Source organism: Sebastes umbrosus, chromosome 9 (assembly GCF_015220745.1).
Source record: "Sebastes umbrosus isolate fSebUmb1 chromosome 9, fSebUmb1.pri, whole genome shotgun sequence".
NCBI lineage: Eukaryota > Metazoa > Chordata > Actinopteri > Perciformes > Sebastidae > Sebastes > Sebastes umbrosus.
This window is the reverse complement of record NC_051277.1, coordinates 14,072,211-14,086,833: the sequence shown is the minus strand read 5'-3', so window position 1 is coordinate 14,086,833 and position 14,623 is coordinate 14,072,211. Positions and strand designations below refer to the sequence as shown.

Below are 14,623 nucleotides of genomic sequence, written 5' to 3'. Positions count from 1 at the left end.
CACTGCACCAAAAGTGTGCTCCAACTTCAATTCATATTATTTATTTTTCAGTATGCAGTATTTTATCAGTTTATTGTTTTATTTTGTTCTACTTTCACTGATTTTATCTCCCTCTTTATTGTGTTTTCTTTTTTTTCCATAGGTAAACACTTTGAATTGCCTCTGTGTTTGAAAAAAAGAAACCCTCCTTTTCCGTCAGCATTACAGAGGCACGCCACAGACACATGTTATTATAGCTCTCTCTCTAAGAACATGATATGTCTGTAAGGACAGTCTAAAATTCAACAATAACTTATTATTACAATCCTCCCTACAAACACTAACCAAACACTTCCACGCAACATACACACACACACACGAACACACACACACACACTTATCTTTTTTGATATATTTACTGTATTGTTATTGTTGTTATTATATATATATATCTTGTCCTAATTGTTTGTTATCACTATTATGTAGTCATATTATTTTTTTAATCTTGTCTCTAGGTGGAGGCTTCAGATAAGCCCAGTGGGTTTTTTGCCTCTTCCTGCACTGTATATTATTCTTTTTATTTGTATAGTCTTAAATTGTGGAAAACAAATAAACAAAAAATAAACAAATAAACAGTAACTTCTTATATTACAATGATTTCTCCTCAGGGGGATTTATGCGTATAAGTGGGCAGAGCTTTGTGTCCCAACTAGTGACACCTCTGCTGACCAATCAGTGACGTGCTCCAGGAGCGCGCTGTCCAATCACAGCGTCACGTGGGCGTGTCTCTCCACTGTGAGGTGCGTTTTTTGGAGTTTGCTAAATGACTGCAGCAAGAAAACACAGTGTCGGAGCGCACCGAGGCTGGCTGCTCTCTCTATATACTGTATACCTCCGCGTCTGTGTGTGCGTACGACAGGCAGGGGCCAGTGTCACTGCCATGGAAGAGGCTCCACATCAGCGGGTCTCTACGTTTTTATAACACTCTCACTCTTCTCCTGAGTGGATTCTTCTTTTTCTTTCTTTTCTAAACGGACGCGGTTGCCCGGATGGGAGCGGATGCGGAGCGCAGCAGCAGCGGCCGCCACCGGTGCGTCTCCAACTTGACCACCACCAGACAATGGGAGTAGCTGAGCCGTGCTGCCTCAGCGCCAAGAAGTACTACTACTACTACTACTACTACAACTACTCGCCCTTGGGAGACACTTACGAGGAAAAGAAGAGAGCGAAGCAGCAGCAGCAGCAGCAGGAGGAGGAGGTAAAGAAGAAGAAGGAGAGGGAGAAGAGGAAAAGGAGGCAGACTTGTTCTACCTGCAGACCTCTCCTCTCCTCTCTGAGCTGCAGCAGCAGCAGCAGCAGCAGCAGCGTTACGCACGGATCCTCCAGAGCGACGCACCGGCTGCCTCTTCTGGGATGCATGTGAGAGAAAAGCTGCAAATCTGAGAGAACAGAACAAGCACTCCTCTGGTGGAATTTGGGAATATATATATATATGACACATGCACAGTTTGCCACAGACCCTCTGGAGACAGTGAGACACTGCAGCCCTGTGCATTCTTCTTTTTTTCTCTCCACCACTGATGGAATATGTCTTATTTCCTCTTTACGCGCTGTGGATCGCACAGACTGGACTTAAGAGTAATTGGGTGTAATTGGGTGTCAATTAGCAGCAGCCTGTGAGAGGATAACCCCCAACCACCCCCCTGTTCCTCCTCCTCATCCTCCTCTTCCTCTTCTGTTCCCCCTTGAGCCAAAAACCTCCCAGCAGACCCGCCGGTGTCGCTGCCTGCCTCTGTCCGTGGTCCTGAACACATTTTCGGGCTGGATTTTGTGGATTTTTCCGCCGTCAAGCATGATTTCATGGCCGGTGAGGTCATGAGCATCCCGGTACCTCGGTAGCTCGGTACCGGAGACTCCGGGATCGGAAACACACACGCGTGCAAAAAAAGCGGACCATTTTTGGGCTCACCTTGGAGGTCATAAACCATCACCATAAACCCCCCTCCCCTCTCCTCCTCTTCCTCCTCCTTTTCCACCACTAAAGGATTTTTTTTTTTTTTTCTGGAGGGGAATTCATCCTCTCAAGAGTGTGACCCCCCCTCCCACCTCCCAACCACCTTTACCCCCCCCCCCACCCCACCTAACACCACCACCCACCCCCCTCCAAACAAAATGAGACTGGCCAAAATGTGCCGACTAAACGCGCTGGGGATCTATTTGTGGGAAACGGTAGTGTTTTTCAGGTAAGCAAGAAGCATGAAATGGACTTCACTTGTGAATATAATGATGTGTATGTAATTTGTATGAAGCTTTTTGATAACACTGGGAAATTTGCATTTTTATTGCTTTTGCTGTCATTTGGGACGTGCATGATGGGAATTAGAGCTCTCTGCAGAGCAAGTCTTGCAGAAACAGGGGAATCCACGTGGAATCTTGTGAAAGTTGCCTTTTGGGTTGTGTGTGTGCGCGTTATTGCTCATGTGTGCACGTCAGGAATTGAATTAAGTCGCACTGAATCCAGGCAGGATTGTGTGTGGGGAGCAAAACAGCGACTACTAGTGTTTATGATGAGCTTCTCAAACAGAGTGGCAACAGGCATGTGGTGGAGAAAAGTACAGACTCTCAGGTTGTCACATGTGTTGGCATTTATTTATATGATGCTCTTATTTATGACTCCTAAGCTGTTGATAGCAAATAAGAAAATGCACACACACACACACACTGATGATGATGGAGGTCATGTCAGTCAGTGTGTAGATGTGTTTTCTGTCCACTTTAATGTTTTTTTTCATCCAAAAACAGTGAAAATGGGAATACTTTCAATCATTTCATTATTCTCTGATTTACAGTCTCATTCTGTCCTGAAAAACCTCATCTCATTTTTCCCACCGGTTCAATAAGACAATCAGTTTATTATGAGGTCTGGGTTGTTATTTTTTTTTTTTCATTACAAGCAATCCATTAATCAGTTAACAGCAATTCATTCTGCTGCTGCTGCACTTGGTTGTACGTCAAGCTAAATTCACACAATAACAGATCAGTTAAACATGCATTTCTTTTTCCTTTCATAATTCAAACATGTGTTGTTGTTTTGTTGCCGGATATGCATCATAATTCAAGATAGTACTTTTGCCAGAAGCAGCAGCCAGCTATATTTTTTTGCATACTTTCTTTTTTTTTTCCCCCCCTGGTGTACCCATGTTGATTTTGAGGTCATCTCCACTTCCCCTTTGTGCTGGAAGCAACATTTACTCATCCCTGCTGCCTCCAAAGTTGCCTATTCATCAAGGTCCTCTTACATGCTGTACTCAGAACCCCCTAGCAACCAAAACCTCATGTTAGTGATGCAGCAGTAGGCGGGGCAGCGTGCCGCCCTGCTATTGGACACTCAAGGGGGATGTTGCCCGAAAAGGTGAATCTGCAGACATCATTTTGTTTGTGTCAAATGAGGGAAACATGGCTGCTGTCTCGTCAGTTGGTGGTTTCGTAGACCTGATTTGGCAGTTGCTGGTTTTGTGTTGATCGAGAGTCAAACGGTTGTTGATTTTGGTGCTTGTCAGCGTTGTCATTGATCTCAGTGTTCAAGCTCAACCAAAAGAGGCTGATGGGTACATTTTTAAGCCTCGTGGACAGTTTTAAAACATGTTGGAATAAAGACAGAATGACAAAGTGACACTTGAGCCAATCAAACCACAAAAAGAAAGGATACCATGTGATTTTTTAAGGGGGGCATATATTGAAAAACTCACTTCTTCAGTGCTTGTCTTCGTACAGTTTAGTATCTGGAGTGCCCACCAACCAACAAACTATGAAATAAGACAACCCAGTCAGTTTGTGTGGGCTGCCTAGATTGTCTTGTGATTCAACAAGCTATTCAGATCTGGTTCCCCTTCCTATGTCACATGCAGGCTCATCAGAATATATCGCCCACAGCTTGAGAGCTACCTTTGCAAAGGAGCACCATATTTTTTCTAACAAGCCAATCAAAGCCGAATGGGCTTCTTAAAGAGACAGGCGCTAAAACGGAGCGTTTCAGTCAGAGAGTGAATATGGGTATATTCAGACAGACAGGATGACAAAAAAATTATGTTTTTTTTTTAACATTAAAGCATGTAAACATGCTCTAGAAACCCCAAATACAAGTATGAACCTGGAAATGAGCATGATATGTCCCCTTTAAGGTTGTTTTGCAGACATGTCTTGCATCATCAGAGGACTGTGGTGGATAGATCTGTAGAGGGGAAGTTGGATTCGGGAGGTATTTGGCTCCGGGCCACTATAGGACGCCAAATGCATCATCAACAAGGTGAATGCATTTAATAAAGAGTGGAAAAGCGTCAGATGTCACTGCCCTTCACAGGCGTTAAATCGCTCTCCTGGGATCATGAATTATAGCAGCAGGTTTGGGGTTTGTTGAGCTCTCTGGGTTCAGGAAGCACGTGAATTATTCATTTTATAAAGACTCAACATTTCATTCTAACTTCTATTTTTACATGATGATTGATACAGAGGGATGGAAGAAGTATTCAGTTCCTTTATTTAAGTAGAAGATTAATTATTAAAAGTACTAGTACGCGTGCAGAATTGCCCTTTCAGTGTGTTATTATATTGGAATATATATTTTGTTATTGGATCATTATTTCTGACGCATCAACACGTCAGAAGCATTTTAATGCTAAAAATGGGGGTTGTAGAGTTAGAAAGACGTAAGTGTTGAACAGGCAGGCAGGATGAAAGATTGTAGTGCATGATGGGAATTGTAGGATCCAGAGTTTTTGGTGCGTGACACATAGGGAGTGAAAGTCACATTTTCTCAGGCCCTGATGCATCAATTTTGACCTTTTTTTTTTTTTTTTTAAATCTGTCCCTTGCAAGTTGGTAAACTGTATGAAAATACAAGAGTAGTAAATGTATGATTGATGATGCATTTTCATAGAGTTAAGCTTTAATGTAACCAGGTTCAAATTGGTATACAGATAATACTGAAATGATTAAATACAGAAAATAAAACCATAAAATAAAAGAAATTACAATTTGTTTAAAAATATACATTACTTGTATACCTCTAGGAACAATGATGAAAGTAAAAAGGTGCTGGGAGTCCAATAAAATAACCAGTATTATACATTATCATATGTTTTGTATGTAAAACAACTGCAAAGTAACCACAAACCGTCAGAATCAGTACAACAAGTACGATATTTAAATTCTTAAGGAAAAGTACCATAAACTTGTACTTTCTGTTCACCACTGTTAATATGAGGAAACTAACACAAATCCATCATTTCTGATGTGTAAGATTTAACTTGCAACCGTCGTTGGCAAAGCTGCACTGCTACAAATCCTCCAGATGTTTGACAAACAAAATTATTATTTTCTGTTTTCCATATTGGGAACAAACAGCCAACTGGGAATGAGCCTATTTACTTTTACCCACTGTTTCTCCCAATTTGCACTGAATGCATATTGTATGCAAATCTCTCACAATATAATTTGGTAATGTGTTTTGGTCCTGTTTTGCATTTCCAACCTGCAGGGGCCCCGGCACGTTTCGCTTTATTGCATCACGTGTGTGGATATTATTTCCCTGCACGGCCTCGGAGGTATTTCATTATGTGGACTATGAAAGGCGTTTTTCTACCTGCTGCAGCGACTCCCTCATTTCCATTGAATAAGGCAGCCGTTTACAGATGGGATGGTTGGTGGTGTTGGAGGGGGCGGCTGCTGGAGTTTTTGCATTCAGCACACACTGTTTAGTTAATGAACCAGAGTCGGGATATTGCCATCTCAGCTCCTCGGGCCTGGACTCCGCAGCTCCCTGCTTAATTGATATCTCTTTCCCCACCGTCCCGACCCAGACCCCCCACACCTCATTCCACATTCAGCCTTATTACTAAACATTGATTAGCCTGTCAATGGCCGGGGCCAGACCTGATGAATACACATTTAATGCTAGCACATATCTCTCCCTTCTCCCACTGTCCCCGCTCCTATTATTCATCAAAGAGACAGGAGAGCAGAGCGGAGAATTTAGATTGAGATTGGACCTGCAGGATAATGTTCACCCTCGACAAAACCTTTAATCTGGTATTCTGGTTCAAATCTGTGAATTCTGTCAAGATGGATGAGAGAAAGTACAAAGAAGGTGAGATAGTTAGTTTCCCTTGTTTCCAGCATATCTCAAGTCCTTAACTATCAAGTGGTATATGACTTTATGAAGAACCATATTTTAAAACACTGTCACTAGTTTGAAAAACACCAGAGAAACAAGTGAAACTGACCCTTGACCTCTTTCTTTGATTCAATTTCAATTCAATTTAGCGTCAAATCATTACAGAGGTTATCTCACCCTATAAGCGTCAAAGTCTTAAACCTACTCTTAATACTTTACTATGTCGGTCTCGCTTTAGATGATCTAAGAAACTATTTTATTCTGCTGTCACATTACCAGACTAATCACAGGGGATGAGAGCAGCAGCTACTCCAAATCAGTAGGCCAAATATGAGATCAAATCACTCAAATACACCTGTAAAGGATAGTGTGTTAGAGTTAGTGTCAAATTCAGTCTTTGAATCTCATAACACAAGAGACATTTTCAGCCAACGTGATGAAATGGTTTCCTGTTTTTAGAAATGAGCTTTCAATATTTCAACTGAGACAGAATAAGACATATCTGTGCACCAACAAGACAATTGATTATTTAAAGTTTTCCTATAGCAAGTTAATTTGTTTTGGAAAAGGTGAAATTTCCTCAGTTCAGCAGGTTTTTTTCATTAGATTATTGGGGGAAATTGTTATATGAGATGAATGACTAATGATTTAAGTAAAGTAAATAGTCTGAAGTGATATATTTATCGTCAATACTCTGAGTTGGAGCTTGAGAAAATTCAGTTCAGTTAACCTGAACTGTTAGCAAACCAGCAGCTCAGTTAGCCGAACAATGAATATCCACGTAGTGCATCCACTATAGTGACCTCAAAAATCCTCACAATAGTACAAAATACGTAGCGTCCATAGCAAAGGTTCAGCTGAAACTTAATTTGTTAATTTTCTTGAGTCAGAGGCTGTCCTCGAGCCGTACTCACACTGCATCTTATGTGTTAAAAATGACTACTAATTCAAATCACTTCCTGCTGTTTCGCATTAAAAGCTTTGAGGTGAATAACAGGAATTGTTTTAATTAGGGCTGTCAAAGTTAATGCAATAATAACGTGTTAATGCAAATTAGTTTTAACACCATTAATTTCTTTAACGCAACTTACGATTTCTAGCGGGCTCAGTTTTAAAGCTAGAGTGAAGATACTGGTATCAAATAAAACTAGAAAACATAAGGAATCAATTGGTACCAACCTGAAAATGTTATCCGAGCCTGTCATGAAGGAGGTTAAATAACGCTCCAAACTTGCGCTAAATCTTGTTGAGGAAAAACTGTCATGGCCATTTTCAAAGAGGTCCCTTGCAAGTCATAGTCAAATCAGCACACTGACACACTGACAGCTGTTGTTGCCTGTTGGGCTTGAGTTTGCCACGTTATGATTTGAGCATAGTTTTTACACTAAATGTAGTACCTGTGAGGGTTTCAATATTTGTCATTGTTTTGTGTTGTTAATTGATTTCCAATAATATATACAGTATATACATACAGCATAAAGCAGCATATTTGTCCACTCCAATGTTAATAAGAGTATTAAATACTTGTCAAATCTCCCTTTAAGGTACATTTTGAACAGATAAAAAATGTGTGATTAATTTGCGATTAATCACGATTTAATATTTTAATGAATTGACAGCCCTTGTTTTAATGCAAAGCAACAGGAAATGCATTGTATTTGTTGGTAGATTTCAGCTCTCAAGCAAAGTGACATTTAAGTTGGTGACTACTGGCCCATAGTATGTGCATTACTTTTTGCTAACAATCCTGCAAAGCATGCTTTGCCTTTGATAGACGTATAAATCACAGTATAAATCACAGTACCCTAAATCTTTAAGGAACAGTGAATGAGTGAACTAGGAAGTCATCTTGGACACCAGACAGTGAGCTAAACAGGCAAGTAGGTACATGGCTAACAAGCTGACTAAACAAGGAAATATCAGTGATGATACGTTCAGCTTCTGATGAGCTCAGAACCCCAGTATCGTTGACTTAGACATTGTTACTGTATATAATTCTATAATACTATTTCACCGTCCTTATCTGAGCCAGAATCAAAGCACAGGAACAGATTGGAGGTGCACAACGTGCTCTTCAGTCCTCGAGCACATCGTCTGCTTTTATCGACCGCTCAGGCAGGAATGATTAATCAAACCGGCCAGCGTTGCGTTTAGAGAATGCCAACGCACAAGCCATGACCGTCAGGGAATACCAATCAGTCAGTCAAGATGATTGACAGGCCCTTGAACAGCCAGTGACATCTCTGCCGTATTGCTTTTCTGCCGGGCTGGAGGTTGTTGTAGGAACAGCAGAATTTTTTCTTAAGTTATTACAGGAAGCTTTGTGGAAAGCTCTCCTGTGTATTTGCCTGGATGTTTCCAGATGTGTGTGTTCATGTACATATCTATATGATGTATAGTGGGTTTTTTGCTAAAACTGGAGCATATGTACGGTTTGCCACAAATTCCTCTTGGGGGAAATTTATATTCATTGATTTAGATCCAATTATGGACTGAATTTATTATCTCACGGTTGTGCAGGAGTGGAAAAAGAGAAGACTTTATTTCTTCATTTTAAAATCCGCCATCGGAGGTGATTTACGTCGAGACTCTGTGTGTTTTTTGCAGCTTCGTTTGTCGCAGTGCAACCGCAACAAATAAAGCATCTTCTCCAGGCTTCCGAGAGCTCAGCTTCGCCGCAGAAATAAAACAAACGTTCCTTTCCTCTTTATATCAGGTGCTTTGTTCATTTCACATCCCCGTGATAACGCAGATTGATTGCCCCTCTCATTTCTGGGTGCTTGCACAGATCGTTACTATGCATGCAAGCATACAACAGCCCCCTCAGTATTCATCTTCATCCGAACAATACAGTATGTATAGAGAGTGACCTTTTCCTTTATGGATTTCTATATTCAATAAAAGTCTTTATTCTCTCAAGTGGAAACAGCGAGCGGTCCATATAAACACGTAATCGAAACATTTCACCTCTGGGCTTGGAATATGGGCGCAGATCTTAAAGTGCAACACCATCAAGTATCTGTTCAAGGGGAAAATGTATGCACGATCTATAGGGACGATGTAATCTGTAATCTCTATCAGCAGGGTGAATATTCAGTTGTGTCGGTAGTCGTTTACCTGTCGGCTGCTAGAAGGTAACCTTGAGCTGGCCTTGAAAACGCAGCTGCATGTGGGGCTCTCTACACACCGCTACACTGGAAACACACACACGTCTTCACATCACAGGGTAAATTAAATCCGACTCTACCAGTTTGTGAAATAAATTGATGTTGAAATTTGGCGATTTAGAGAAGGTCATTCGTCCGCTTTTCTAAATTATTTCAAGTAAAGAAGCCCTGGATGTCAGACGCTGTTGAGTCTTGATATTAAATAAAAGTCCTTATCCTGAACCGGCAGGATTGAACCTGGAACACAATTTACTTTTTACAGAGAACAGAGTGACTTAGAAACGACTGAAGGTCCCGGCGGTTTGTTCATTAAATAAAAGGTTAGCCTTCACGTAGACAGTCAGACAAAAAACAGAATGACTTACTGGAATGTCATGTTACCTTGAGTGATATTTCACTCTGGTGTAACATTTCCAACTGTGCGCATTCATTAGCTGGATAAGTGTTGTGACTCAGTGTTGGCTGTCATCAGTATTTATGGTCACGTCTCAGGCTTGCCTCTGTTTTGCTACAACCAGATTGTAAGTTCGACCTCGAACATAATGAAAAAGAAAAGAGCCTCTGTTCTGGCTAGTTTTTGTGAAGCACAAGGTCAAACCTGAATGTGAAAAAAAGGTGTTTCTCTGGTGTTTTTCACTGGGGAACACAGAGCACTGTTGCTGCTTTATATGATATCACAGTTATTGTGAGTCGAGTCACAAAACTGAAGACCTGAGACTTGACTGTCTTGACTTCTTTTCTTTTTTGTGATCTTATTAATATCTTATATCTTGCTTGAGTCATTCGTTTGGACAACTGAATTTATAATTAATTTATGTTTATATCATCATGATATGGTTTAATTGAAATTCCCAAGCCCTAATCAGCAATTACAACTAGTCTTTTCATTAGAAACATGCCTGTTTCTTTTCTCGAATATGGAATATTTTACAACAGTCAGCAGCTCCTAAAAGACCAGAATGCAATGCAGCCTATAAGACATGCAACATGTTGAGTGACATGCATGATAATAATATGTAGCTACATTTCAATCAGGAGAGACTCGTATGAATTGAATGATGATTTATTACAAGTGCACAAATTATGAATAGCACATTCTTTGGCGATTTAGACCCGATGTGAAATAATAAAGGGGAAGTGAAGCTGTAGTAGGATGTAGAAATATTCCCCCCTGGGTCTAGACACTGGTGGTGGTGGTGGTGAAGACTGATGCAGGTCTGATGAATGAAGTGGAGCAGGATTACTCTGATGTGATGAATCTGGAGGTGATGGGGTGGTGGAGGGTCGCGTCCGTTAGTGCTGAATGCTGACACTGAAAACGCATAGAGGAGAATGGTTTTTAAACTTTTGACAGCAGCATGTTATTGGTTGAGGGAGATATGGCAAGCTCTGATTGGTCGCTGAAAAGAGAGACGCCCATAATCAGCTGACATATTAATAGCCCATGAGAGAGAGAGAGAACCAGAATGAATGAGAATGAATGAGCTTGAACCCCTAGTCTCCCTGTCTGAATTTACGCATAAGCTTCATTTAATGCTGCTATATGTTGTTGTTAAATGGCTTTCTGGGAAAGTTACAAAATAATGAATGCACGTATAGCAGCAGGAAAAGTGAGGGAAAGTTGGTCAAACAAAAACAGTAACTCCTTTCATTAGATAATGACAATTAGATGTATTGAGCATCCCAGGTTGATGATAACAGGATGATAAAGGGAGTTTTTAATTTGTGGGCGGTGAACAAAAAGCATTAGAAGACTTTCTTGATTATTCAAACTAGTAATGTTCTTCTGATCTCCAGAGGGAAAAATCAAAGTCAGGGGTCAGAGTTCAGGGATCAGGGTCAGCTCCAGAACGGAGCCTCTGGAGCCGGCTGGGATTTATAGTGCTGCTGAAGGACTCTACAGGAAGGTGGAGAGCTCAGCACACTCCTCTGCCAGCTGCCCCTCTCAGAAATCATCCAGTGTCAGTTAGCATACACTCCTGGTTCAGCCAAATTAAAGCGACTGTGTTATTTATGAAGCTGCCCTCGGGCTGTTTCATTTGTTCTGCAGGTGCCCGGACGATATTTATCACTCACATCTCCCATCATAACAAATCATAACACATATATATATTTTTTTCTGTGATCAATCTCCCAACTCCTCTAATGAAAAACCATCGACTGCTCTGGTGGAGTTCGCTACCATCTCTACAATAATTAACTTCTGGGCAGGTTCATTTCCAAAACTTGATGTATGATAATACATTATTGATTAGCAGACAGAGACAGATTTGCACCATAAATAACAGAGTATATTATCAATGCGCCCTCAGCGTTGTAACTCAGTTACGCAGAAAGTGAATTCCTGGAAATGTTTGGCGCTACAGTACATTTCTGTAATTAAAGTGGAGTCGGACAGCAACACAAGACAGATGTGTAACTCTGTTTTGTTGTTGTTTTGAAGCAGTTTAGAGAGAGAAAGAGGGAGAGACAGAGGGAAGAGACGTTTTCTAATTTCACTTAAAGTGTTTTCGTACAGACAATCAGCTTAATGATCCTCCTGTTTGTTCAGTACCATACGTCATCCTGCCAGACTTCAGCATTGTTAAAATGTAAAAACTGTTATTGAGTGAAACTTGTTTGGGGACATTTCCTTCTCCTGTAGACTTTGCTTTTGGCAGCGAGTTTATGAGAATCAGGTCCTGTTTTTTTTTTTGTTGTTGAACCTTGATACTTGTCATATCTTGAATTCACTTGTCATTCATTTAAAACCTATACTGATACAAGAAATGACAGATTTGAGCAGAAAAAATGACTTTAATTCTTAGAGTTTAATTACTCAATTCACAGCCTAGGATGAAAGAATATACATTTTAATAATGAGTTACATGCTTTAGTTCTGTATAAATTTATAAAAGAAACACAGGACTTTCAACCAGGAGACCGGTGTTCGTGTCCCAAAGTGTTGTTGAGTTATTTTGAAGTTACTTGACTGATGTTTGTGACGTGTTTTCCGTACTTCTGTTACGTTGTTTATGTATATATTTTACTTAGTTTATGTGCTTAATTTAAGCCCAATCATGATGTTTTTCCTAAACCTAAGTAAGTGGTTTTGTTGCCTAAACATAACGTTGATGACATGGCGTGAAATGACACGCAAAAAGCCTAAAATGTGTTATTATGACATGCAGAAATGTGTTTTTTCCTTTCCCATGAGATTAAGTTGGAGTAGTAATACAATGGTTAAATGAACTAGAAGTTGCACCTGCCTACTCATGCTACTGCTGTGTGGTGTAGTACATATATTAATATTTAAGATGCAACACAAATTCCAATTTAAAAATAATCAAACTCTGAAAAATAAACTTAATATAAATCATAAAAAAAGCACTAAAATATTAAGTAAGGTCAAATAAACAATTTAGAATCACAACAATGACAGTAATAAACAGAATAAAGAGAATATAAGAAATGAATCCGGACACATTATGTATTTACTTGTTGTTTACAGATATTATTAAATGTTTTCTCATTACAAATGTGGACGATTAAATATGGAACATGCTGATGAATCATCTCGGAGCGAGCTGCAGCCCTGCGGGACTGAAACTGTGCAAATTTGAGAATTTAAATATAGACTTCAAATTTCATTTCCAACTTGCCCTCAAAGCTTTTTAATTTTAGAAGCTTTAATATCCCATGAAACTTATTACAGTTGGTTGAGAGTATCCAGAATGGCTTACAGCACCAGGACTACATGCATTTTTTAACACAGCGGGTCCCAATGGGAATCAAACCCCAAACCCTCAACCCTGTTAGTGCTTTGTTCACATGGACGACCCGTCCAGCAGCTGTATGAAGTGTAGGTTGATTTTTTGATTACAAGGTTACTATTCAGTTACTATTTACTTAATTCATGCATCCTTATCAAAGTTTCATTGTAGTCAGAGATTCAGCTAAATGCCGAAAAGGTTTCAACAATAAGAAATGTCACAGGTTCAGTCCCTGCAACAAGAAAAAAATACTGCGTCCATCAACAGCCCTGTGTTCTGTGCCAGAGACACGCGTCCTCCCTTCTAACTCCAATTCAACCTTGGCTGAACGCTCAAAGTGTACAACAGTTAGGAACAAGACTGGATTATCCTGAACGTCAGGGGGTCCCAGAGGCTTTCGCTATTGACTTTCTTTCTGAGAGTTACATGAGAAGATCAATATCAATGTCTATGCATAAAGTACAGAGCTGGATTCAGGAGGCAATTAGCCTAGCTTAGCATAAAGCCTGGAAGCAGGGGGAAACAGCTAGCCTTGAGTTAAAACATATGCCTATCTTACTTGCTATAATTATTTATTGGCGAACAAGCTGGTGCAGTGACCACGCTAGCTGTTTCCACCAGCTTCCAGTCTTTATGCTAAGCTAGGCTAAACGCTTCCTGACTACAGCTCCATATTCAACGTACAGACCTGAGGGGGGAATTTAATTTAATCTTCTCATTTTACTCTCGGAAGAAAAGAGAATGAGCATATTTACCAAAATATTAAACTGTTTCTTTAAGGTGGGTCCGGCTTTATTCAGACTGTTCTCACCAAATTGATGAAGTCATTTTGCATATTATTGCCACGCATTTAATTATTTTTCGCATGTCATTTCACGCTGTGGCAATAGACGCTCAGAGCAAGTGCTCTGAAAGTCAGGTGACGTACTATAAAGAACAGGAAAGTCTGTGTAGGGAGGAGGTCAGGGTGGATGGATGGGTCCAACAAACACAGGACTTTCACCCAGGAGACTGATGTGAAACTAAAAGTCAAATAAGTTGACTTATTTACATTGACTAAATGTATGTACATAACTTAAGTTATGTAACAGACATCCTTATTTTAACACAAACCATGATCTTTTCCATAACCAAGTAGTTTTGTCTGAATTCACAATGTTAACCACGTGTTTAAACCTCGACCGTGTGTGTGACGAGTTGGGAATGAAAACGGGGTTAAATGACGAACAAAAAGCTTAAAAGGGGTATAGACATGTCATGCAAGATGTCCTTAAAATTGGTGTGCTAGTTATACGCATTCCCATGAGATCACGTTTGCTTTATACGTGTTCTTGTGGCCCTGTCTTGAAGAGACAACAACATCTTGATTATTTCATTTCATCTTCACATGTTCTATATTCCCAATTGAATGTGTTTTACCACACAGCCAGGTAGTATTTACTGCTGTGCTGTACACAGCAGTGGGAGGAACAAGGGTTAATAATAGCCCCGGAGCTCGTGGGTGGGTTCATTTCTTGGTACATTTTAATTAAATTTCTTTGTTGATTTTTATG

At 40.1% G+C, this 14,623-nt stretch overlaps 1 protein-coding gene across 4 annotated transcripts in view; it reads left to right on the top strand.

Moving 5' to 3' along the window:
- Window positions 1-821: 821 nt before the first annotated feature.
- Window positions 822-14,623, top strand: part of glra1 (glycine receptor, alpha 1) — a 124,010-nt gene continuing 110,208 nt past the window's right edge. For all 4 annotated transcript variants that reach the window (XM_037780867.1, XM_037780866.1, XM_037780865.1 and 1 more), the window contains exon 1: window positions 822-2,222. In XM_037780867.1, coding sequence (XP_037636795.1) covers window positions 2,152-2,222 — 71 coding nt within the window. In that variant the 5' untranslated portion in view covers window positions 822-2,151. The remainder of the gene's footprint in view (window positions 2,223-14,623) is intronic.